At 43.8% G+C, this 25245-nt stretch overlaps 2 protein-coding genes across 9 annotated transcripts in view; one reads left to right on the forward strand and one right to left on the reverse strand.

The window, feature by feature from the left end:
* LOC147990797 (protein FAR1-RELATED SEQUENCE 5-like) overlaps positions 1-1778 on the forward strand; it is a 31096-nt gene extending 29318 nt beyond the window's left edge. Inside the window, exon 2 of the mRNA XM_087538398.1 lies at positions 485-1778. Coding sequence (XP_087394524.1) covers positions 485-1778 — 1294 coding nt within the window. The remainder of the gene's footprint in view (positions 1-484) is intronic.
* A 10834-nt stretch (positions 1779-12612) lies between these two features.
* LOC125532841 (transducin family protein / WD-40 repeat family protein) lies at positions 12613-25043 on the reverse strand. 8 transcript variants are annotated; one of them, XM_087518407.1, is made up of 13 exons: positions 23951-25039; positions 23189-23290; positions 20171-20815; positions 18170-19503; positions 17542-17635; positions 16951-17413; positions 16681-16791; positions 16368-16529; positions 15776-15874; positions 15185-15630; positions 14895-15065; positions 13245-14398; positions 12613-13070 (listed from the first exon to the last, which is right to left on the reverse strand). In XM_087518407.1, exons 1-4 carry the CDS (start codon positions 24605-24607, stop codon positions 19333-19335), a joined length of 1575 nt encoding a protein of 524 aa, XP_087374533.1. In that variant the 5' UTR covers positions 24608-25039; the 3' UTR covers positions 12613-13070; positions 13245-14398; positions 14895-15065; positions 15185-15630; positions 15776-15874; positions 16368-16529; positions 16681-16791; positions 16951-17413; positions 17542-17635; positions 18170-19332. The 8 variants fall into 8 exon arrangements, with proteins under 8 accessions (XP_087374533.1, XP_087374531.1, XP_087374530.1 ...); XM_087518405.1 differs by having other exon boundaries at positions 15185-15655; XM_087518404.1 differs by having other exon boundaries at positions 15185-15662.
* Between the last annotated feature and the right edge of the window lie 202 nt (positions 25044-25245).

The following is a 25245-nucleotide window of genomic DNA, read 5'->3' on the forward strand; positions in this document are numbered from 1 at the left end:
AAGTGTGAAACCGTGAATACCATGTGTTTCTGCAAAATTACGCATGCATTTATATCGACAAAAAATGGAACAAAATAGCCAACAAAGAAAGCATAACATGGCGATAGCTTCCATATTACACTCACAAAATATAAGTTGTCGTCCATATTGCCATGATGATGTAAACGTGGATGGAAATGAGTGAAACTGCCATCCGTAAAACAAATGAACTTGTTGTCTACCAAACCTTTGTGTTTAGTGTAAAGTATTTAGATGTTAATGGTACCTGGATCATGTCAGTACCATGATAAAAAAATGCTGACTAATTTGTGCATGAATGAAATGCAGGGCCTCCGGACGCAGCTACTACCACTTGGGGAGCTACTTGCTATTCCAGAGTCACACGCATACCAAACTTCTCAACCGAACTACACCGAGCAGACTGTCATAGGCAAAGCAGGAGCGTTGATAACCAGAAGAAACAACAGTCTTGAATCTGATCTAGCAACTCAAGAGCAGACGACTCAAACTCAGATGCGGAGACAGCTGGTGATGATGAGGATGAAGATGAAGAAGATGGTGATCAAGAGGAGGATGAGACACATGAGCATGATTGCGAACAAGATGGTGATGGGGTACAGGGTGAGCCGCATGAGGATGAGTTGCAATCATCCCTAGCACCTCCAGCACCTCCTTATGTGCACATGAAATTTGCTACATTTGAAGATGCAAAGGAGTACTACCAGAGTTATGCAAAGTCCAATGGTTTTGCAGTATACACTGACCATCGCAGAAAACTAGTAAAAACAGGAAAGTACAACCGAGCTGAGTTGAGGTGTTTCAAGTCAAGAAGGAATAAGAAGAAGAAGAAAGGAAATGGTCCAGTCATCGGACAGAGACGAAGAGACATTGTGGTCAAAACAAATTGCGCTGCCAAGATGAAGCTGAACGTCGAAGGGGCCTGGTGGGTGGTAACAAAGTATGTGGGACATCACAACCATGAAATGATTAAGAACTTTGACCTGGTTAGGTTTCTGAGTGCTCACCGTGGGTTCACACCAGAGGAGCAGCAGTTTGTGAAGCTGCTCCATGATTGCAACCTCCAACCTGGGAGAATGGTCCAAATCCTATCAATGATACACAGCAAAACAAGGAAGCTCAACAGCATGCCGTATCTTCCTTCAGATGTCGTTAACCTAGTGGCAAAGTATCAAAGGGAAAGTCAACTGGCGGATATGGAGGACACAATTGCATACTTCATGCAAAAAGAGAAGGATGACCCTGATTTCTTCTACAAAATCAAGCTGGATGCGGAGGACCGTGTGATGAACATGTATTGGATAGATGGTGCAGCGCGCAAAGCATACAAGCACTTTCGTGACTGTGTGTCCTTTGATGCTACATATCTCACCAATATGTACAAGATGCCATGTGCTCCGTTCATTGGCATAAACAACCACAGCCAATCGCTGCAATTCGGGTGTGGGTTTATTAGGAACGAGGATGCTGGTAGTTATATTTGGCTATTCAAGACTTTCAAAGAATGCATGGGCGGGCTTGAACCAATGAACATCATAACAGACCAAGATTTTGGTATGCGCACAGGTATTGAGGAAGTGTTCCCTAACACGATACATAGGCACTGTAGGTGGCATGTTATTAAGAAAGCAGAAGAAACATTGGGTCCCTTTTTTGTTGAAAGACCGGAACTACACAAAGCATTTGAATTGTATGTTGACCACAGTTTGACACCAGAAGAATTCGAGCAGAGCTGGAAGGCAATGATAGATAATTACTAGGTTCAAGACAACAAAACACTACAAAACCTATGGGAGAAGATGAAGTTTTGGGTGCCAGCTTATTTCATGCAGTGCTTCTACCCCTTTTTCCAAACAACCCAGCGTGGCGAAGGTTTCAACGCAGTGCTGAAGAGATATGTGAACCCAGGGAACTCAATTCTTAGGTTTGTACAGTAGTACAATGCTATTCAGCAAAAAAAATTGGGCGTAGAGCTACAAACATTGGCAAACACAGCTTTGAAGAACGCAAGGATGCTCACCTGCAACCCAATGGAGAGACAAATGATGAAGGTTTATACCCGACAAATATTCCACAAGTAAGTTGTCTTTGCATTCATGCTTATGGGGGGTTTGTAAAGGACAAAAGTTGGTTTGCTTAGTAGTTTAAAGGTAGTTGCCATGTTGGGTGCGGAATGGTATTGACTTGCTTGTTAGTAGAAATGATTGGCATGTTGCATGCACGTGTGTATGCCATGCTGGTTTGAACAATGGTTACCATTTGTTGTTTGAATGTCAGCTGCATGGTAGATGAACGATAAAGATGAAGGATACTTCTTGAAAGTAGACATGTGAATTTGCCATGCATGACTGACCTTAGTTGCCATTCTGTAGAAGCAGTATTTGCCATGTATGTGTGTAGAGTTTGATCTAAAATTGCCATGCTTTGGCAATGGAATTTGTTGTGACTTTGGCAGCAAACCCATGCCATGCGTTGTATGGTGAGAGAGTTGGCATTATTGCTCTAACAAAGTAAAACTTGCGCTGCTGATGTAGCCAAAAAGTTACCATGTTCGTGTCCGATGGACAGATGCATGACTTGAAATTGTTGAATTTTTTTGTGTGAAATTGCCTTGTCTGAATGTCTATAGTTGCCATCAAGCAGAAGTGTTAGTTGCCATGTTTGTAGGAAGAATTAGCTAGAAGTTGCCATCGTAGCTGCAACAAATTTAAATCTGTCATGGGTGTAGTACTATGAAAGATATCATGAATAGAGGAATTAAGTTGCCATGCTTCTTGTAATGGTAAGGCTTGTAATGATGGCAAGAGTGGAAAATGCAAATGTTTGGATATCATAAGTTGCCATTAAAAATGAATGTCTGGAGTTGCCATGTGTGATTGAATGAAATTGCCATGAGTGCACGGTGCGGCCGCGCACGTATGTAGCTGGTATTCCATGACCTAACTTGCAATGGAAAATAATAAAAATTGCAGGTTCCGATGGGAGCTAAGGCTGTCAACCGGTTACACCGTGTTTCAAGTCGGCGACTTCACGTACAAGGTTTGCACCATGAGGGACATGTCGGACTCCGAAGCCTAAGACCTGGACAAGGGAAGAAACTACATGGTGACGGCGTACATAGCATAAGGGGTGTATTACTGTCAATGCTGCAAGTTTGAAAGAGATGGTATGATTTGCTACCATATTCTGAGGGTGATGGACATGAATGGCGTGAAACACGTGCCACCAAGGTACATCCTTCAGCGTTGGTCTTGGAACGCAGATGAAGCACTCTGCCAGCATGGATCACAGCAAGTACTCGTAGAGCATGAAGATGGGGCCAACACAACCATGGAAACAGTCAGGCGTGTGGTGATGACAAGGAGATTTACAAACACATCAGATGAGGCTTACAAGAATGATGTGATGAGTAGGGCAGTTGAGAGACACACAAATGCGCTTGAAAGAGAGTTGGAGTTAATTAAGAGGAGAATGGAGGAGGAGGCACTGCATCGATTCCCAAAGAAAAGCAAGACCGCTCCTACGTCAACAGGGCCACCAACAGACAACTCATAGGTAGGTTCCGGCGCATCCAACACGCACGTGCACGTGAGGAACCCTCCAAGGACAGTCACTAAAGGGCAACCAAAGCAGATAAGGTACAAGTCAGCACTCGAGATCCAAGCAAAGCACAAGAAGCCTACAAAGAAGACAGCGGCGGAAGCTTGGGCTACTTAGAAAAGTGAGATAGCTAGCAGGTTGTGTGTGTTGAAAATGTGCAATGGTTGGCCGAATGGTACACTGTAGCTTCGTCCGTGGCATTTTGGTGCAGTTTGCCGTTAAAATTAAAGACATTTGTTGTGGTATCAAAAAAAGTCATAAAAGTTGCCACATTGTTGTAAATAAAATGTAGTTATTCGACTGTGGCAAAGAATAACAGTAAGATGGGGTTGTGTGAAAAATGGGGCAACTAACGGGGTATGTGTTTGTATAATTTGGAATGATTGTGCTTATCGTCAACTCTACGTGCGTCTGCGTCAATTGGGTGACTTTTAGCATTTCAAAAATCAAAAAACATAGGTGACATTGTGAGCAGACATGAGGAGTTGCCATGCTGCTTGACAAATGTATTAAACTCACACTGGCTTAGAGGTGTGACTTTTTGAGGAAAAGGTGCCACTAAATTGGAACTATGATGAACGTAAAAAAATAAAGAGATAGTTGCAAAAAAGTGTTGCAGTAACCAACTAATGTTTGTTTGTCATTTTGAAGAAACTACACCGTTGTGAGAACGGGCCTTTACGGAACAGAAATGTAGAAAAAAACTAACACCCTCATGGCAAATTGTGTGATCCTAAAGTGTTATAAGAACAAAAACAAAATGTTAGCACAAGCGTGACAAGCCGAAACACTTACGGAAACGAGGTCTGACATTGAAGTTATATGTTGCAAATTACAACCACAAAAGGTTCACGACAGATAGACGATGGTCTTGCGTTTACAATAACAACAGTGACAGTGAAAAAAGGAAAAAAAGGAGAGGCGTGGTACCTTACATTCATCAGAACATTGAATGTAAGTACATAGATAAAAGAAAGTGGTGTTTTGTTATCTTATGCAGTCACTTGTATCTCTTGATAGCAGCTTTGACGTCAGACTCCAACCAAGCTAGCGCACCCTCCCGCTTGTTGAAATTGACAGTTGTGACCCAATTCCACAAATAGATCTTCCTAAGCTCTGCAGCTATTTCCTTGTTCAAAGTTGGCACCTTCCTGCCTTCCCACAATGCAAGATATTCGAGGGTATAGACACCACAGTCATAGCTGTTTTCAGTTATCATTGTGAGAACAAAGGGTAAAATAAATTAGAAGTTGCCATGCTAAAAGAAGCAAAAAAATATGGTACTAGAAGATTATTATGGCATGGGGGCAAGTGCAAAAAATGATGGTGTGTGATGAGTAAGTAAACATTGTGGTAGTGAGAAAAGTAGCATGTTTATAAATTTGAAAATGAAATGGTTGTGAGAATGGAAGCAACAGAGTAGTAAATGTTGGAGAACGCAGTTAGACAGAAAAATTGTCGTGTGAAGTGGATTAGAAAAAATGACATTTTATATGTAGTATACTATTCATAGTAAGCACAGGAGAAAGGGTGGAAGTAACGTTGGAAGGGGGTTTCGTAGCATGTTGCAAAAGGGTTAGTGATCTTGGCAGAAATTGGCTTGACCCTATGAATGAAGCCATGGCATCTATTGGGGGGTTGAAGTTGCCATGTAGGATGTGTTGGAGTTGGCATGTTATTGTAGTTGTAGGGTGTAATGTAGAATGAAGAAGTGAAGTTGCCATGGGCCTAGAACTAAAGTTGCCATGCAGTATGTAGTGAAGTTGCCATGTAATATGTAGCTAAGTTGCCATGGGTCTAAAACTGAAGTTGTCATGCAGTATGTAGTAAAGTTTCCATGTAAAATGTAGTGAAGTTGCCATGTTCATTTAATCGAAGTTGTCAAGGTTTAAAGACAAAAGAAGGGCAGAAGCTTACGTGTTTCCCTGCTTATGGACTTCACATACTCGATAGGGAAATGTTTGATCTGGACCTTCGAGCCACTGTAGTGACGCGCCCAGGTTTCCTTCAAGTTGTTGATGAAAAAATCTGCGTGGGAGCGAAGCGACTCGTCATCTCCCGAACGGATTGAGTCGAGAACTTCGAAGCGTTGCTTCGCCAAGTTGATGCAAATTGTGTAGTAGTGACCAGTTTTCTCGCGTGGGTCCTCGGGAGTAAGCTATTGAAACATCGCGAACATCACCTCCACAATACGCGGGGGGAAAGTGTAAAAGGTAAAAGAACCATAAGGGATAGTTTACAAAACAGGGAGGTGATACTAAGAATAACAGCAGTGTGACAGGCCAAAAAGGAGAGGCTACATACAAATTTCTTCATTGTGAGCTTGAAGTCCCCATGCTGGGCAAACGCTTTACGAATTTATTTGTGAGAGAAGTCGCCATAAAAAATCCTCCTCGTGATGGTTGTGCTCATAATGATCTTATCGGGATGGATGTCAACGTGGCTGATGATGAAGCCAATACCCGCAGAGATAACATTCTGAGATAGTCTCCCAATAGGCATCAGGGACTCAACGAGATCATCCATGTGAACAAACGTCTCATAGCAGTCGATGACCTTAGTTCTGTCCAAACATGAGCTGGAATAAATGAGCAATAAAAAAATAAAAAAGACTGGTACAGATGAAGAAAGGTCTGAACTAAAAAGGTTGTAGCAAGATGTAACATCCCAAATTTTCAATTTGGAATGTTATACATAGGTCATGCATGCATATTATATTTTATTGCATTTTCGTTTTCGCAATCCTCGAAATCCTAAGCAACTCAAGGACCCTCGGAGAGAGTTGGGGATTTCCAGGTTTTCATATTTGATTTTTTATCAAATAATGAAAGGAGGATTTTGATTTTAACAATTTTTCTCTCCAAAAAATATTTCGTATTAAAATATAAGAGAGGAGATAATATGACTTCTCCAAAATAATTGAAATATTGGAGGAAAAACATTAAAATCATTTATTTTGTTTTTATTCGATTTTATTTGGATTTTATTTGCATTAGAAAATTACACGTTTTCGAAACTGCATTTTAGGGCCAAGAAAATGTTCATCTCGTTCTAAATATTTTATTTAGATGGAGAAAATTTGTTTTGGCATTTTTAGATTTTTATTTTATTTCCTAGGATTTTATTTCTGTCGACGAAATTGTTTTAAAAAAATCTCTCCAACCGACTGGGCCGAACCCAGCCGGGCCGCTGGCCCAAGCCGCCGCCGCCGAGCTCGGACCGGAGTCCGAGCCGACTCCGCCTCCGCCGCGCCTTGCCCCCTTCCCCAAGTCATCGCCCCCTCCCCCTTTATATACGCGCCACCCCCCCCACCCCCACCACCACCACAGCCGCCTGCGCCGCCCGTCAGCCACCGCCGCCCGCGCAAGCCGCCGCCGCCACCGCCCCGCGAGCCGCCGCCACGCCGCCCAACCCCGCCACACCGGAGCCCCTCACCGGAGGTACCGCACAGGATCCCGAGCCGCCGGTTTTTTTTAAACCGTTCGGGTTTTTTTAGAAACCCTAGTTCATTTTTTTATTGGTTCACCGGTTCTTCTTGGTTCTTCTATTTAGCGGGCATTCGTCCGTACGTTCGTTTTAACGAACGGTTTTCGCCCGTTAGTCACAGCTAACGAACGCTCATTCGTTAGACTGTTCGTCAGTTTTCTTTTTATCGGATTTATCTGCGGTTTTCTCGATCGTGATTTCTGATCCGATCTTAGTTTATGTTTATCTTTTCGCTCGTTAGTCGGAATCAGGCGATTCAAGCGCCTGGATCTTCGTCTCGAGACCCTCTTTCTGTTTAACCAACTTGCACAAGTTTTTGCTATTGTAAAATTTGACCTTAGTTCAGATTAGTAAACGGATCTTGTTTCTTTTGCCGTTTAAATTTCGTTGCTCCGTTTGATTTGATTCTTTTTGCGTACCGGAGTTCTTAAGTTGAACTTTCTGGTCAACCCCTCTTATTTGAGTTTTGATTGTGCATCTTTGCTTGTTGCTTATGTATGTTAGTGTTTGTTTGCGATAGAACACCCGAAGTGTGAAGCGTGTTACTACGAGTCTCTAGGTTTTGCGGATCGTCAGCAAGGCAAGTAGCACATTGATCATACTCTTTTCATACCTAGTTTTATTGCATTAGTTCCAATCCTCACACATTGCATGATTAGGAAGTCATTAACTTGTGGGTTGGGAAGTAGTTGTTGAGGTAGAACCTATTACCCTGTTACTATCAAACCCTTGGGAGTTATTTCTGCGCGTTGCTTATTGCTATGCTATGCTCGTAGACGTGGTTTGGATTTGAGTGAAATCCATGACAGATGTGAGATTATTAATTAATGGTTCAACTTAAGGTGGCAACTTGAATACACATCTGGGTGGATTGAGGCACCTGGGGAACCCAGTGTTGCCTGTTTTTTTTTGGAAATCCCGGGGTACCCGTGTGATCTTCCTATGGACCGCCACCCAGGCTCAAAGGGAACTGGGATGATTCATGCTAGAAACTTCCGTGTGCAGCCACAAGCTATTATGGGCTCTACCATAGTTGAGTAAGTTGCGTGAAGCTCTCGAAGAGGTGGATCAGCAGGTAGTGGGTTTTGTAGGTTTGGTATGGTCTACCCGGAGTAGAGAGTTAATGTTTCTGAAAGACTGTGTCTCGGTCATCCGTTTCTCAAACACCGTGTAGTGCGAGAAATACAACGGAGGCGATCGAGTCTTGTGGGGAAAAGTGTGCAAACCTCTGTAGAGTGTACAATCTAATCATGGTTAGCCGTGTCCCCGGTTATGGACAATCTTGAGTATCTAGTACTTGGGTTATCACATGTATCTCATCACTCTTAATTAATATTGTTGGGTTGTTAATTACTTAATTGGGATTGAGTTGGGGTTACCTTCTCAATATTTGTTCAACCACCAAGATAGTTAAATTAAAATTTATTCCTTTGTTGTAGGGAAAATTGGCTTTTCGCAAAAACTATAACCATAGAGCTTTCCACCAGCCAAATATGCATGTAGTGATAGCATTATTCTGTTCTTGCTTTACTGTGTTACATTGCCAGCATATTCCATGTGCTAACCCGTTCTCGGGCTGCAACGTATTATGTTGCAGACTGTTCAGACGAGGAGTAAGGTTCGTTAGGTCATTGTCGTGCAGCTCGGCTATGCCGTTGGAGTTGATGGACTCACTTATCTTCCAAGCCTTCCGCTGTTATCGCATTAGGTGGCCTTAAGCCATATTATTGTAATAAGTTCTGTTTTGAGACATTCGATGTAATAAGTGTGTGATTGCTACTCTGTTATAAATCCTTCGAGTACTGTGTGTGTCAGCATTACCGATCCAAGGATGACACTGAAGCACAGAGACTTGACCATTTGAGGTCGGGTCGCTACAAGATGGTATGAGAGCACATGCTGAGTGTAGGACATGACCACTAAGCTAAACCATAGGTCACACTTCTCTTCTCATTTCTGACTCCTCTCCATTTTCTACTCTCTAGGATGGCGGATGCAAGGAACAAGTTTGCACAACCGGATGAAGACACACCATTTGGACGCCACCTGAAGGAAGTCACTAGGTACTTGAACATTGGAATACCAAGCTTCACCGGGACGTACAACGCCACCTTACCAGAGGAGGAGCGCTGGATGATTCAAGTACAAGTTCCAGGAAGGACCTTCACGCCAGTCACTAAACCCATAGAGTTTCCTTCGATGCACCAACCTGGAGTTTAGGAAAGAGTATGGCAGCTCACATCACCATGGGACGCATTGGAGAAGTCTACAACAGGGAACTTAAGGACACTATCTACCAAATATGTGGGCGCCGAGACGAGCAATGGGAAGTTATCAGCACCAAGAAGGATAGATCCATTGCAGCTTTCATCCAGGAGTTAAACCAGCACATTCGACGTCAGGAGAACTAGATGTGCGCAGACATGATAGACTTGAAGAAGGCGAAGACTAGGATCATCGAGCTGGAGGAAGAACTCAAGTTTACACGCGATGGATATGAGGAGGACATCAAGACACTACTGGAGAAGAATGACGACCTAGTTAAGAAGATCAGAGTATTCATGGGAGGACCAGCACCGGGAGTAGAAGACGACGATTCCACTTGCCCGGACAACTACATCATCATCGACGACACCGATTCTGATCCTAGTGAGGATGACTTTGAAGACGAAGCTGGAGCAGACATCATGGAGTCTTCCACCGATCAAAATTTCTAGATGACCACCATATATCAATAGTATTCCCCCATGTATTTAGTAGTAGTTGATCACTTTTGCGATAGTTCTAGACCGCTTGTATGCCCTTGCTTGATTGATTGAGTGAAATGATTGTGTTTGTCTCATGTGCATATGGGTAGTGCTTTCTCATTAGACCCCCTTTTTATTCTGATCTCTTCCATCTAAACCCATCAGATGCCTCTGAGACGTGACTCCGGATTTGCATTCCTGCCGGAGCTCACCCAGTTGATCCAGCAGCAAAATACTTTGATGCAATTGCTAGTTCAGAACCAGGGCAACAACAACAAAAACCCGCCACCAGTGGACAACCTAGCCCGCTTTCTAAGGTTACAACCGTCGGTGTTTTCCAGTAGCACTGAGCCTATAGTTGCAGATGATTGGCTCCGCGGGATTGGAAGGGAGTTAACCACTGCAGGATGCACTGATGCTGAGAAGGTGCGTTTTGCCGCACATCAGTTGGATGGACCAGCAGCATCATGGTGGAAGAATTACACTGTCACCTACCCCATAGCCACGGTGACATGGGACCAATTTCAGCAAGCTTTTCGCATAGCTCATGTCTCGACTGGAGCTATGCAAATGAAGAAGCGGGAGTTCCGCAACTTACGCCAGGGGAACCGTACTGTGGCTCAGTACGTGGATGAGTTTAGCAAGTTATCTCGTTATGCCCCTGATGATGTGGCCACAGATGCCACGAAGTAGGAGAAGTTTATGGAAGGGCTGAATGATGAGATGAGCATGCAGTTGATGGTAGCAACCTTCAACAACTACCAGGAGTTGGTAGATAAGGCTCTTATAATTGAAGGGAAGAAGCAGCAGATTGAGAGCCGTAAGAGAAAGTACGAACAAGGGAAGTATAACTCAGGAGCTCAGCAGAAACCCCGCCTAACCCCGAACTCAGGAGGACTTGTTCATAACCATGGAGGTCACAACCACACTGGAGGAGGATCGCATAATCACAATGGTGCTAAGAATGAAAATGGGAACGGAGCTAATAACAATTAGAACCGCTCCAACCCAGCCACACTCGCCAAAAGAGACCTAAGTCAAGTTACTTGCTTTAAGTGCGGGAAGACAGGCACTATGCCAATGATTGCCCTGAAGGAAGGAATGGAAACAGAAAGGGAGCGCTGGGAAGAAGCTTAATCCATTCAACAAAGGACAAGTGAACCACGTTAACATGGAGGAGGTTGAAGAGCAGCCGAACGCGGTAATAGGTAAGTTTTTGGTTAAGTCATTTACATCTCTTGTTCTTTTCAATACTGGTGCATCGCATTCATACATATCAAGGGAATTTGTGGATAAGTTTAAACTACCAACCCAAACCCTTAGGACCCCTCTCCTAGTGAGTTCACCTGGAGCAGAGTACATGGCTAGCCGATGGTGCAACCAGATACCCCTAACCATTGGTACACATGTTTTTCCGTTCGACCTAATTATCTTGGAGTCACAAGGATTGGATGTGATATTAGGTATGGACTGGATGTCAAAGTATGGAGGAAGCATTGACTGTGCTAGTAAGTCGATTTATCTCACCACCCTGGAGGGAAAAAGGATTAAGTATGTATCTAGGCGTGTGCCTAGGAGGAGCCAAGTGAATGCCCTCACGGGAGTTGTTCAGGAGGAAGTGCCTGTAGTGAAGGATTTTCCGGATGTTTTTCTAGAAGAGTTACCAAGCATGCCACCGGATAGAGACATTGAGTTTTTGATAGAGCTATTGCCAGGTACAGGGCCAATATCCAAGAGACCCTATCGGATGCCCGCAAATGATCTAGAGGAAATTAAGAAACAGATCAAGGAGTTATTAGAGAAAGGTTACATTCGAAGAAGCTCGTCACCTTGGGAGCCCCAGTACTTTTGGTGGAGAAGGATAAATCCCTAAGGATGGTTGTTGATTATCGGGCTTTGAATGAAGTGACGATCAAGAATAAGTACCCACTGTCGATGATCAATGATCTGTTTGATCAGCTGCAAGGAGCTAAAGTGTTTTCGAAGATTGATTTATGATCGGGATACCATCAGTTGAAGATTCGATAGAAGGATATACCAAAGACGGCGTTCACCACGCGGTATGGATTATACGAATATACAGTCATGTCGTTTGGACTGACTAACGCCCCTGCCTATTTTATGAGCATGATGAGCCAAGTAAAGGCCAAAGGTTTTCGTGAGGATGAGCACGATACCTTATGGTTTGAGGACCGAGTTTATGTACCCAATAACCCAGAGATCAGGAAGTTAATACTTCAGGAGGCTCATGACTCACCATACTCGATACACCCCGGAAACACCAAGATGTATTTGGATTTGAAGGAACGTTTCTGGTGGACTGGTATGAAGAAGGATATTGCTGGGTTGTTAATTACTTAATTGGGATTGAGTTGGGGTTACCTTCTCAATATTTGTTCAACCACTAAGATAGTTAAATTAAAATCTATTCCTTTGTTGTAGGGAAAAATTGGCTTTTTGCAAAAATTATAACCATAGAGCTTTCCACCAGCTAAATATGCATATAGTGATAGCATTATTCTGTTCTTGCTTTACTATGTTACATTGTCAGCACATGGAATATGCTGACCCATTCTCGGGCTGCAACGTATTATGTTGCAGACTTTTCAGACGAGGAGTAAGGTTTGTTAGGTCGTTGTCGTGCAACTCAGCTATGCCGTTGGAGTTGATGGACTTACTTATCTTCCAAGTCTTCCGTTATTATCGCATTAGATGGCCTTAAACCATATTATTGTAATAAGTTCTCTTTTGAGACATTCGATGTAATAAGTGTGTGATTGCTACTCTGTTATAAATCCTTCAAATACTGTGTGTCAGCATTACCGATCCAGGGATGACACTGAAGCACAGAGACTTGACCGTTTAAGGTCGGGTCGCTACACAAGAAGTGGAGGATGAGCAGAAACTTACTCTCTGATTGCATTCATATGCTTGCTATTGCTTCACGCATTTCCAAAACGCCTAATGATTTCGTAAAGTGCTTGTTGTTGCTTTGTGGCCTTTATTGGAGGTTCATAGTCCACTTCCGGGGGGGTTGCACAACCCTTGCCTGCCGCACAGAACCTGGGGTGGCGCTGCTCTGCACATCTACAGAAGTGGTAGCGTGTGCGACAGGTGAGCTAGAAGGGGCTTTTGGCTGCATTTTTTTCTGGAGGAGCACATCCTGCTCCATCTTGCATAGGGCTTCATCCATTGATGATGATATCTCCATAGGTGATCCTGCGTGTGGTAAACAAACTTGTCAGGAAGGCAATTTGTAAACAGCCATGCAGTTAATAGAAAGAAAAAGATGACAAAATAGGGCAATGGACACATGGAGTACAACATCTTGGAATTGCCAACAAAAGAAAAAAAATGAGGTTGCCACCGCAAAAAGTGATATGTGGATAGTACCTTGAACAATAGGCTCGGCAAATTTGACAGCCTTTCTGCCATCAACAATTGGCTGCGCCATCATCTGCTCCGGTTGTGACGGGAATGCATAAGACACTGGGATAGCATCAACAGGCTCAATTGGCTGGCTCAAATCAATTTCGAGGCTGAACGGTGGTGGCGTGAAAACAATAGGGTGCCTGAACTCGCGCTCATTCTGCTTCTCGGTCACACCAAGAGACGCTGCCAACGGAGACAGATCAACAAAGACGTCCTTGTCAACTGATCCAGCATCCTTAGGATTGGAAGTGGGGCGCGGAGTCATGTCCGGAATATCGATAGGCACCTTCTTGGTTGTCCCTTTCACTGATGGTTAACTCTTGGAGTGTAAGGGACCCCCATATCTAGTGGGACACGTGTGTGCTTGAGCGTTGGATTTGGATGAATCTTTTCTTTCTGAGGGACTATCGGTTCCTGGACCTTCCACCTCCAAGTACATTTGTCTGAACTAGATCGACGATCTTGCCCTGGGGGCAGGCGGGAAGAAGGTTGACGCAGACACATACCCTATGTCCTGACGATGCACGTTGCCTGGCTGATCAGCTTTGTTCCGAGTGCTCTTCCTGGTACCGACTGCCTGTTTAGCTGATTTCTTGTCAGCAACGTGTGGAGCAGCTTTGGAAACAGTGTGCGTATGAGCAGCACGATCATGCGGGCCAGCCTGATGTCCTTGTTGCGTGACTGCCGGACCCTTGTTTTGAACAGCAATTGAGGCAGCCAAACTTGTGCAATCTTTACCTACTGACTAAGGTTTGTCAGACGTATCAACAGTGGAGTTTGGTGCATTCACCTTAGGCTGGTGTGGTTGGTGTGGAAGATCAGACAGTAGTGGGCTACCTTCGAGCCCTTGCCTCATCGATACCAATGCCGGCGCAACGTCAGCTGATCTTGGGGAGATCAATTCATTAGAGCCCCCTGATGTTGCACCTTCATTGCCGGTCAACACAGCAACAACAGATGACAACAACTTGGCTGCTGCATGAGAACTAGTGGCAGCAGATGCTTTAACAAAGTCCACATTGTCAGATGAAGCAAGCTTAGCATGCATGCGCTGCAAGGGGTCTTTCTTGGAATGTTTAGTCGTATGAGCAGACACATTGCTTCTCTTCTTTAGCCTGCATGTAAGTAAGGTAGTAACAAATAAAGGCTGTAAGTTGCCGTGCATGAAAGTCATAAGTGAAAAAATTGACTGTGGTGTAAAATGAAGGTTAAAGGACTGCAAAACAGAGGGGGAAAAGTTGGAAGTATGAAAGAAGCAGAAAAGTTGCCATGTGGTTAATAATTTGTAACTATGAACGAAGATAAGATGAAGCAGAAATAGAAAGTGCACATGATGTGGATCAGTAGGTAGTAATGAAAAGGCATTTCTGTAGGGGTTCAAGTTACCACATGGAGGGTACCCCGAAAGTTGGGACATGTGGTAGAAGAAAAATGTAATGAAGTAAAGTTGCCACCTTAGCAGGTATGAGAGCAAAAAAGTGGGGGTGACATAAGTGTGCAAGGTAAAAGGTTGCCATGTATGGACAACTAAAAGTTATCATGTAAATGTATGTAAAGGTAGACATACAAAAACATAACACTTAAAAAATGTACATATGTCGTAGTGCTAACCTTTTAGCCACACCCCTCATGTCCTCAAGGACAACCGAATCTCCCGTGTTGGAGGACACGAAGCGAGGAGATGAACGTATAGTCATCTGAGCCTTGCCTGCACGAGCAGAAGATCTGGGAGGCTGTTGGGCGATTTTCTCGGTGGTTACTCTTCCGCCAGCGGTTGCCTCCCTACGAGAAAAACAAAAAAGCATTAGTTGCCGAGTGGGAAGTATGAAGCAGAAAATAGATGTAATAAATAAATAAATGATTTAAAATTGCAAGAAGCAGTGGTGAAGAGGAAAGTATACCGCTTTCTAGCAGCAACGGGGTCCAACTTTGTCCTTTTAGAAGCAGCTTGTAGGTCGGCATCTTGTGCTTCCCTAACCCTTTTCGAGGCTTGAGTACCAGAACGACCGCCCAAACCCTATACGATGGATGTCTCAGCACCTCCGCAATTGTGCTCAGGCGACGTGTCATGCTCGTTGCCGTCCATTCTGTTATCGCCATCATTACGGGCTTCGTCTTGCGGTTCATCGTCGTTGAAGTCACTATCGTCAACTGATAAGTCTTCATTGCTAGGGGGTATCTCTTGCGAATCGTTGTGGTCATATCTACCACTAGACCCAGTTGGACGAGAAGTGCCACCGCGAACAAAAGAACGAAACTGGTTGGCAACTTCTTCTCTGTCACCAGCCGACATTGCAGTCCAGCCCCATACAAGGTTGCCAAGGAGGTTGGTCATACCGGACGCAAACTGTCCAACGAGATTCTCGACGTTACTTCGCGCTTGCATTTGGAAAACACAGAAAGAAAAAATGGAAGAGGCCAAAAATGCTCAGCAAAGGGTATGAGTTATGTTGGAAAAATTGCTGCATAAGAAAAAGTTGTGTGGTACTAACAGTTAAAGGGCATGCATCGTTTGTGTGACTGTCCATCCATTTGCCGAAGTTGTCGGGGGGCCCAAAGATGTTGTAGTCAACATTGTGCTCTCCCATAAGCTGAAAAAAAGAAGAAAAGGTGGCAAGTTTGAAAAGTCGGTAAAAAGATGAAAGTAAACTAAATTCATCAATGAAATGTGAGAACTAAATTTGGCATGGTCAATTATGAAATTGACCATGATCGATAAAATGCATTTGCAATGGTGAAATAACTGAATTTCCCATGTTGAAGTTATCGTTTGAAGTGGCAATTAGCGGTCATTTTTCATGGCAAGAAAAATGTGAAAAATGGTCGCAACTATTTGATGGACGGCGAGTTTGCCATGATGCAGGAGAACTTTCTAAGTGTGCCTTGTTGAAGTGATAATTGTAAGGGGCAATTGTATAGATGTACAACAGCATGGCAATGAAGCCATGTGAGCTGAGTTAAAGTTGCCATGGGGTAAATGTATAGTAAAATTTATGATTTATGTAGAAAAGTAAATTGCTAACGATAAGACAGGAAAGAATTGGGCCATGGGCCATAAAGTATAGTTCGGATAGAAGGACTAGCCTGTAGCTTGCCAAATGTCCCATCGGGCTTCCTGTCCGCAGCGAGAACAGCCTTGATTGCAGCATCAGTCCAAGCACACGCAGCAAATCTGTGAGGTGCAGGCAGTCCACCAACCGGGTTAAGTTTGACAGTGTTGATGTCAAGCTTATCGACATACATGAGCTGAAGAGAATGTGTGAGACATGCAGGTCAAGCCACTGGCATAGAAAAAAAATTGTAATGCGTAAAATAAGTAAGAAAGCAGAGTCGAGTATGGGGAGGGGGTGCGAATAAGAATATAAAAGAAAGATGGTATGGCATTAAGTAAACTTGCCATCAGATGCAGCCGACAGCCTTTGTTGAACGCTTTGTTTGACAGTCAAGTGTGAAGGAAACCAACTATGAACTTGCACCAGTTCATGTTGGCGACATTCCCTATCTGGTCCTGTGAGATGGAGGAAATGACAAAAGAACAAGGAAAAAAGCGTAAGCTGCGGCATTATTTTGGTGAAAAAAAGGAGGTAATGGTCTTCAAAGCTAACAAATGAAAATGAATGACTAAGCAGGTAAGGTGCACGCGGGGTACATGGCAAAAAGTTCATACCAAAACAGGGAAGCATCTGCTGCTGGGCCATAACGATGTCATGGGAGCAAACACATTTGAGATGAGGTACATAAGCAGCTTCCATCGCAGCAAGCATGTTCGCGAAAGCAGAGTTCACCGGGAGGGATGTAAGACCAGGGAACATCTCAGGAAAAAGACGTGATTGCACTTCCGTATCGATCTTGTATGGGACATCCATGCCGCCATTGGGGACACCAAGTGTATTGAAAACAGATTCCTCATCAAGTGGAATCCTACCACGTCCTGGTATGACAAATTCCCTCTTGTCCGGATGGTATAACCTCGCAAACCAGTCACACATGGGGTTATTTAAGTTAGTGCACTGAATGTTCATCAATGCCTGCATACCGATTTCCTTTGCAGCTTCTTTCTGGGCATCATCGAAATCTTCATACAGTCCCGTTAGGCGTTCATGTGATCCCCTATTGCGTGCGGCTTTCTGCTGTTAAACACATGTGCAAAAATTTAAGTTAGAAAAGGTGATAATATGGGCTTAGGGGTTGGTACCATCACAGACAAAAACATGTTTAACATGAAAAAGAAAGATAGAGGCATGTGGACTGTACATACCTTCTTTGCATTCCCGTTAGCAGCACCCGCAACTTCAGCTCTGGGAGGCATGAAGTCATCATCGTCAGAGTCAGGGGCGTTCCGAACCATAGTGCTGCCAAAAAATGTCAACACGAAACGTCAGTGCACCCTGAGTGGTAATAAAGTTGCCATCCTAAAGCGTGAACTAAGTATGTGTACTAGAAGATGACAGCTCAGAAATGTGAAGCACAAATAGTAAGAATGTTGCCATGTGGCTGATGGTGAAGTCACACTAACAGTGCGGCAGGTGGTGAGAAATGACATGCAGAAGAACTAGGACATGTACATATGTTAAGTATGCAAAAGTTGCCATCAAAAATGGAAATATATCTGCAAAAAAACAAGACAAACAGGTATGATAGCACTGTAGTTCCATCCACAGTATAGATGGGACATGTGGTAAATTGCCATCGACTAAGCCGTAGTCAGCAGATAAAGAAAGCGGAAACATAGTTCGCACGATTCACTCTCTCTGAAAGTCACACGTATATATGTACGAAATTGTAGTTGACAGTAGTAACGTCAGAAACTTGCCATCAGCATGAACGGGGTGAACACTAGGAATGAAAGGAATCTCACATCGCAGAGAGACACGATAAAAACGTACTTTGTGTATGTTGCAAAGGTAGCATCAATTGTCTGTACATATTGAAATCCGCCGAGGAGTAGCTCCGGTGAGCAAGCGCTTGTACACCCAATCTCCGACGAAAAATCGCCGTCACCTCGCACGCAACCTCCGCTGGATAGCTTCTTCCGGACGAATCAATCCACTCGCCGCCGCAGTTCGCCCCCCCCCCCCCCCCCCCCCCCCCCCCCCCCCCGAGAACAACGGCGGCCGGCTGAGATCCGACTGCCTCAGATCTCGCCGAAGAGAACGAAGTGTGCGGGCGGTACTGAAACCACCCAGCGAGCGGTGGGGGAGCGGCGGGGAGAGGGGTGCAATGCGGATGGGAAATGCGAGCAACTGGAGAATAGGGAGGGGAAAAGGGGGCGCGCGGCGGCGGTTTCACCGTGGTGTACGACAACTGCTCGGCGGAGTGGTGGGGAAGGAGAAGTGGGGTGGGGGAGGGGAGTTCGGACCGAGAGACCGTTACCCCTAACGGGTGCTGGCTGTCCTACGTGGCATCGGCTCGCGTCAAGATTCGTGCAAACTGGACGTACGTCGATCAGCGCATTCGGACCAAGGGGCTGTGAACGCGGGCGTTCGGGAGTTATCGATTCCAAAAAAATATGAATAAACAGTGTCTTTTGATATAAGATCTTTTGTGGATCGTTAAAGTACTGATCCAAAAGATTTTACATTAGTTTACAGAGGCAAAGAATAGTTCAATGTGCACAATGTAAACTTTGAAGTCCCCCCGCAAAAAAAAAAGTCCCCCCGCAACCAAAACGAAAAAACAATTCGTGACCCGGAAGGACAGACGGACTTTTCACATACAAAATTCAGCTGTCCCAGTTTCTTCTACGCAAGATAGGCAGTAGGCAGGAATAGAAGTGAATCTACCCAAGCACAAGCCATCCAGACTAAACAACAGCACTCATGCGTACAAGGCCCTGATGCAACTGTGTTTCTTTACAGAGTGTGCGGGCAAAACTCCAACCGGCACCGCCATCTCATAAATAACTTACCCGTATCCTGCTATCTCTGGCTGCTTAAAGTTTACCTCTCTCAAGTAGCTAAAAGCTCTTTACGAGGGAAAAGGATCCCCAACTAGTTTGTGCATACAGTCAAAATGTACAACTATTCACAGGGAAAACATACAAAACTTTTCAAGTCAAACTGTGGGGTTTGCGCCCTAGCCATATTCGAACTGTACGGTCATCACTTGCGGAAGCCAGCATCTGGGGCCTCGCGGGGTTCCAGCTTACACAATTTACAGTCATTGAGTGCCCATATAGGACCTTTATCGGCATCTCCATGCATCTTTGCCAAATGTACACCTGCCCATTATCTCTACGCATCAGCAAAACAGAAACGCTCAACAAGAGCACAAGAAAACAGATGTGAACTCTTCCCATTGTTTCGCATTCGACACGAGTTTTGCTATTTGTATCCTACATTTCTATAGATAATAAAGGTCATACAGCAGGTTGATTTAAACATTAGTGTGATTGATCACAAAAGTTTGTGTTGGTTTGTCTGTAGTGGTCCTCTAAAATTCTACTATATCACCAAGTTTGTTTGCATGTATTGGAGTACATGCCAACTAATGTGTCTGCTTCCACTAGTTAATAGTGCTAATTTAGCAAAACTGCAAACCAAAGCATGCCCTCTTCAACACAAACTTGGTGAGTCTGCAATGATCAGCAAGAATACTGGTATTTCAGGTATGAAAGAATACTACTTCTGGCTATGCGAGTCTGCAAATTCAGCATCGCTCCTCACGGAGAAGGTATAGTGCAAGAGAATAAAACCTCCAAACGCATGGTACTGCTTTATTCTAAACAAATGCCATTCCTTGTTTCAAAATACCACCTAACAGGCTCAGGTACGAGAGGTTGATTATATTGCATACGCAGGCTGAGAATGGAATCTAAGCAAGAAGTTGAAATGGAAGCAGGCCAAGATTTCTTCGAAGGGAAGGTTAAACTCTTCAAGAGGGTGTACCTGTGAATCCTCACTGCCGCTAGCAATGAAATGATAGTCTGATCCCCCAAAGCATGATCTAATCACAAACTTTCCTTGCTTGTGCCCCTTGAATTTATCGGGCACTCTAGAACTTCCATTGGTTTTCCACAAATGAATTTCCTGACTATTAAGGTTGACAATCATTGACTGTCCATCACCTGAAAGAGAAAGAGATGAAATTGTCTGCCGTTCAGGAATTTTCCATTCCCGCCCCTTCCGAAGTTCTCGAATCCAAATTTCGTTGGGACATACACAGATTAGATGTTTGCCATCAGGTGTCACAGCAAGATCACTAACTTTGGGTATTCTCTCTCCAGCCCACATTTCCAGTTCTTGGCCTTCTAGGTCACAAGTGAAAATCATATTTGGAGAACTTTCAGGTTCAGAGCTGGCACATACTATTTTCTCTGAATTTGGAAACCATGCACATGACGCGATGATGTGTTTTACTGCAGCACCAAATTTAAGATTGCATTCACCAGTATCAACATTCCACAGTTTTAAAGATTCCCCATTACCACAAGTGAGAAGCATTCTATCATTTGGGCTCCAAGCAACAAAAGAAATAGGACTTTTGTGACCCTCGAGGCAGTACTTCTTGGTTAATGTATCATCTTCTTCCACCTACATCATCTCCAGGGGTTAGACATGACAACAATTTGAAGTTGTAATACAAGCGAGGAAATGAGTTAACATAACACATAAATTGTATAAAGACTACATGTGAATGCCAATAAAAAACAGGATATTCTTGTGGATGAAAACATGTGATTTTACAAAAGGCTGGTTACAATATTCATATTATAAATCGCGCTTACTACCTTTAAACGAGCTGTAAAAATAAAAAATAAATAAAATCAAAAGGACGCATAGTCATAACTCATAACCTCACACCTTGTGGTGCATGTATATACTTAACATACTTACACCCTCATCTCTCCACTAGCTTCGAATAGGAAACATCAATGATGATCAACAGAAAAGGGAACATAGGCAACAGTGGTAGGCTTTTGACACATCTTACAGTGCGTACATGAGAGCTATGAAATGTCATTTACTTCACTCAAGATGTACATTTTCCATGCACCCCTTGTACAAACGAAGTTCAATTAGCATAAATAGACCCGCCTATATGATCTTTCATGAACCCAGTTAACTTATGCAGTGATCTTCATAACGACACAAATGCACGTGACCGCATTTAGTGTTTATTTAACCAACTTGTCTCTAGTTTAGTGACTATTTTCCCAGATTATAGAATAAGCACATCGCAGCACAGTTCAGCAACCGCAAACTGAGCCTAAGTCTTCACAGGTCCGGTTAAAATGAAGTATATGAACAAACCAGAAAGAAGACCAAGATCTCACATGAGAAGCATGATCTTCCCAAGCCCAGGTTTGTATCACTACTCAGTTGAATATAGTCCCATCTTCCTATCATAGCATAAAAATTGGAAGAGAAGACGACATTAATCATCTGAAGAGAGATATCGTGGTAATATGCATATGCCAATGATGAATGATGGGAATATGATACAAGAGGACGGCAGAAAAGGCCGTAACAAAAGCAATGAAAGTATGAACAGGAAAAACTACTGCCAGTCGTAGGTGGAAATCAGTATGGTCTCCAACAATCATCTTTTCACATCGATATCCATAGCAATATAAAATAACGAAACTATAAAATACTACTATACTATGGAAGTAATTCAGTGTTATGTCGTACAAGTAATAATAAAAAAGATTGAACAAATTAGTGGCTAAATTCGAAATGGTTTGACTACATGTACTCGAAAACATCATGTATTTTGACTTGTTCATGGGTGGCCCAGCCTGGTAACATCAAAATGGCAAAACTTTTCTTATTCAGAGAAAACTCTGAAACTAACTAATTAATTTGGAAAAATAATTAAATGCATAACTTTATTCAGGGATTTTTTTATCAGGGAAATGGCAAAACTTTCCTTAAGCACAGAACAGTTATCCTTTCTTAAGCAAAGAATAAAAAATAATCAGAAGCTCTCTAGAATCCCACTTTTCTTCAACCAGGCCCCAGAGCCATGGCAAACATGGGAGATGAGCTCCCAGGTGGCCAATCAAGGGTGAGGGCTCATGGCCCTCCTAAATATAAGTCTTTCTAGAGATTTCACCATGGACTACATACGGATGTATATAGACGTAGTTTAGAGTGTAGTTCACTCATTTTGCTCCATATGTAGTCTCTTATTGGAATCTCTAAAAAGACTTATATTTAGGAACGGAGGGAGTAGGTGGCTGGGTGCTTTACTAGGAGCCAAACCAGAAGCAAGAGAAAGATGCATATTTCTCCTATGCACTGCCTTGAATAAAATGTATCCATCATGAATGAAGTTCTTAGTAATGATCAGCCAACGATCATATGTAACAAGGATATCTGATAAGGTTGACAGAGTGTAAACTATTCATAGTCAGATTCAGCAGAGGTAAAGAGCGTCCTTAATATAAATGTGTCACGGTGAATACTACACCTCCAAGAGTTCAACTGAAAGAGTATCTCACTGCGGATAGTACTTAATGCAGTCAGCTTATCTACAACTCTGGGAGTTTGGAGCAAGCTCTGTACTGATAAATACTCCCTCCGTTCCGAATTACTTGTCTTGGATTTGTCTAGATACAGATGTATCTAGACTCATTTTAGTACTAGATACCTCCGTATCTAGACAAATCCAAGACAAGTAATTTGGAACGGAGGGAGTATGTCGTATTGCACTGCTTGTTTGAGCAATGCTCCAAGAGTTAAATAGTGCTGTCAGAGTAAAACAGTTTATTCACTTTATATTTTAATGATGTCAGGTATAGCTGGGAGCAGAAAAACAAGACTATTCTATTGTGCCCTGAATCTGATGGTTCTGCTTCAAAATTCTAGTGCCAGGAAAAATAGATATAATCTTAGCATTATTTATGCAAGTAACAAGGCACGTTACTTTTCAGGTCAATGTTAGGGTGTGTAAAACTATACCTTCCATATGATGGCAGTACAATCACTTGAAGATGATGCCAGGTAGTTCCCATCATTTGAGAACCTTACAAACCAAACTTCGTTTTTATGAGCACACAATATCTGCAAACAGGCATAGAAATTTCAAGTATCCATCTCTGCAATACGGCCCCAGCACCCAAGCATGTACTATGTCTATTCATTTAGGATACACAAATAGTGTGCGTAAACAGTCGTCCCCTTTGATAAACAAAATTAATAATTGTGTGGATATTGGTTTTAAAATATTATAAATCATAACCATGTCACTTAGGATTAAGCAATGTTTGAAACCCAGGGTAAACCTGTACTGAACAGTAAGTTTTATGTGAATTAGCATGGTGGCTATGGAAAGCATACAAGCGAATGAAGCAGATTAATCTACACTTCAAGTGTAAAGATTACAAAATGATACAAGTCCTGCCTCGCCGATGGAAAAGGAGCACGTGGTACTTCTGAAGCACAAGTTCCGGTTGAATGATAATTATATGCTTCCAATAGTCAACACAGGGAGGGATGAAGCTGCAGATATAGCAACATCATGGGACAGAAATTTAAAGACCTTATGTAAATAGACATGCTGGAGTGTGCTCAGCGAACTACTCAATAGAAGTTGCCGTATTCAAATTTCTGCTTCGATAACTCTAGTTTCTGAGTATGGCGCACGATTTCCCATTTTCTTGGCAGGCTATGAAATTTATCGAGAAGCTGGTAAGAAAAAACAAGAATTACAAGAACTCACACCTGTCTACAGTCAGAAGGGATCTGCTCTTCATGGCACTTGTGATCCTCAAATAGAGTGACCTCATCCGGCAGATTATGGTATATACACGAAGCAACCTGCTGAATAACCGCAGTCTCCACCAAATGCTCAAGCCGCCCACTTGGCACCCGGAACCATGGCGGCAACGCCTCAACCAAATCCAAGAAAAGCCCAATCCTGCACTCAGCCACAGCCTCTGGTGCAACCGCGCCCTCGGACGTGACCACTGCGCGTGCCAGCCAGTGCACACATCTTCTGTCGATGGCAAGAGGGGCGATCCGACGCGAGAGCACCTCCGTTGCAAGGCGTAGACCAGCGTCCCCAGTGCCCAGCAGCTCCAGGAAGTGCCCTCTCCACACCAAAAACTCGGCAACCGCACGGTTCCTCTCGGTAATGCCGGTAAGAGAGTCAATAGTGGCCGCGCACGCGTCCCACCGGCCGGACATTACGTCGAGCAGCAGGCGGTCGTGCTCCGGGGGGTACAGTGGCACACCGGACTCCGCCTCGAGCGTGGCTGCCGCCTTCCGGTAACCGAGGGAGTAGAGCGACTGCGCGATGAGCCGCACGAGCTCCTCGTGGCGTGGGGTCTGCCCCTTCTGGACCGCGGCATGGGGGAGAGAGCTCTCGGGCTGGTCCATGGACACGCCGAATTCGCCAGCTTGAGGGATTTTACGCCCCCAGCAACAGCAAAACCCGGAAAAGGGACGTCAGCTGCGGAGAGAGTGATTCGGAAGAACCGTCGGATCAAAACAGCCGGAAAAAGGAACAAAATTCTGCGCTTCGAGGGACTGGAGAAGAACAGCTGATAACTGGTCAAAATCTGCGCGCCCGATGACAGGAAAAATTGGAGGAGAACTCGAAATTCCGAGAGCTTCTTGGTGTGACGACGCGATTTTGGAAGAGGTGGTGTGGGATTTTGAAATGATCAGATCAAATTTGTGGGGAGTTTTGGTTTCCTTGTGGATCTGTGGGCCGATAAAAGTAGATATTTTGGGAATGCATACACAGCTCGGACGGTTGTTTTCGAACGGGACGCTGGAGGGGCCGTGGCCGTCCATTCTACACTGGAGTTGAATCCGAGCCGCCCGAGCTCACTAGACGAGGATAAGATCGGCGGTGGGGTCCCGAGTTGGTTTTGTTCTCTCCCTCCATTGATGATGCAGACCACTTCTTCCCCACGTCCGGGTTCATAATCTCCCTCGGATTTATGTTAAAATTTTGATCATAGATTTTATATTAGCAAAAAATAATTATATACAACAAAAATTATATTATT

Source organism: Triticum urartu, chromosome 1A (genome assembly GCF_056163025.1).
Source record: "Triticum urartu cultivar PI428250 chromosome 1A, HENAU_Tu73, whole genome shotgun sequence".
In the NCBI taxonomy this organism is placed as follows: Eukaryota; Viridiplantae; Streptophyta; class Magnoliopsida; order Poales; family Poaceae; genus Triticum; species Triticum urartu.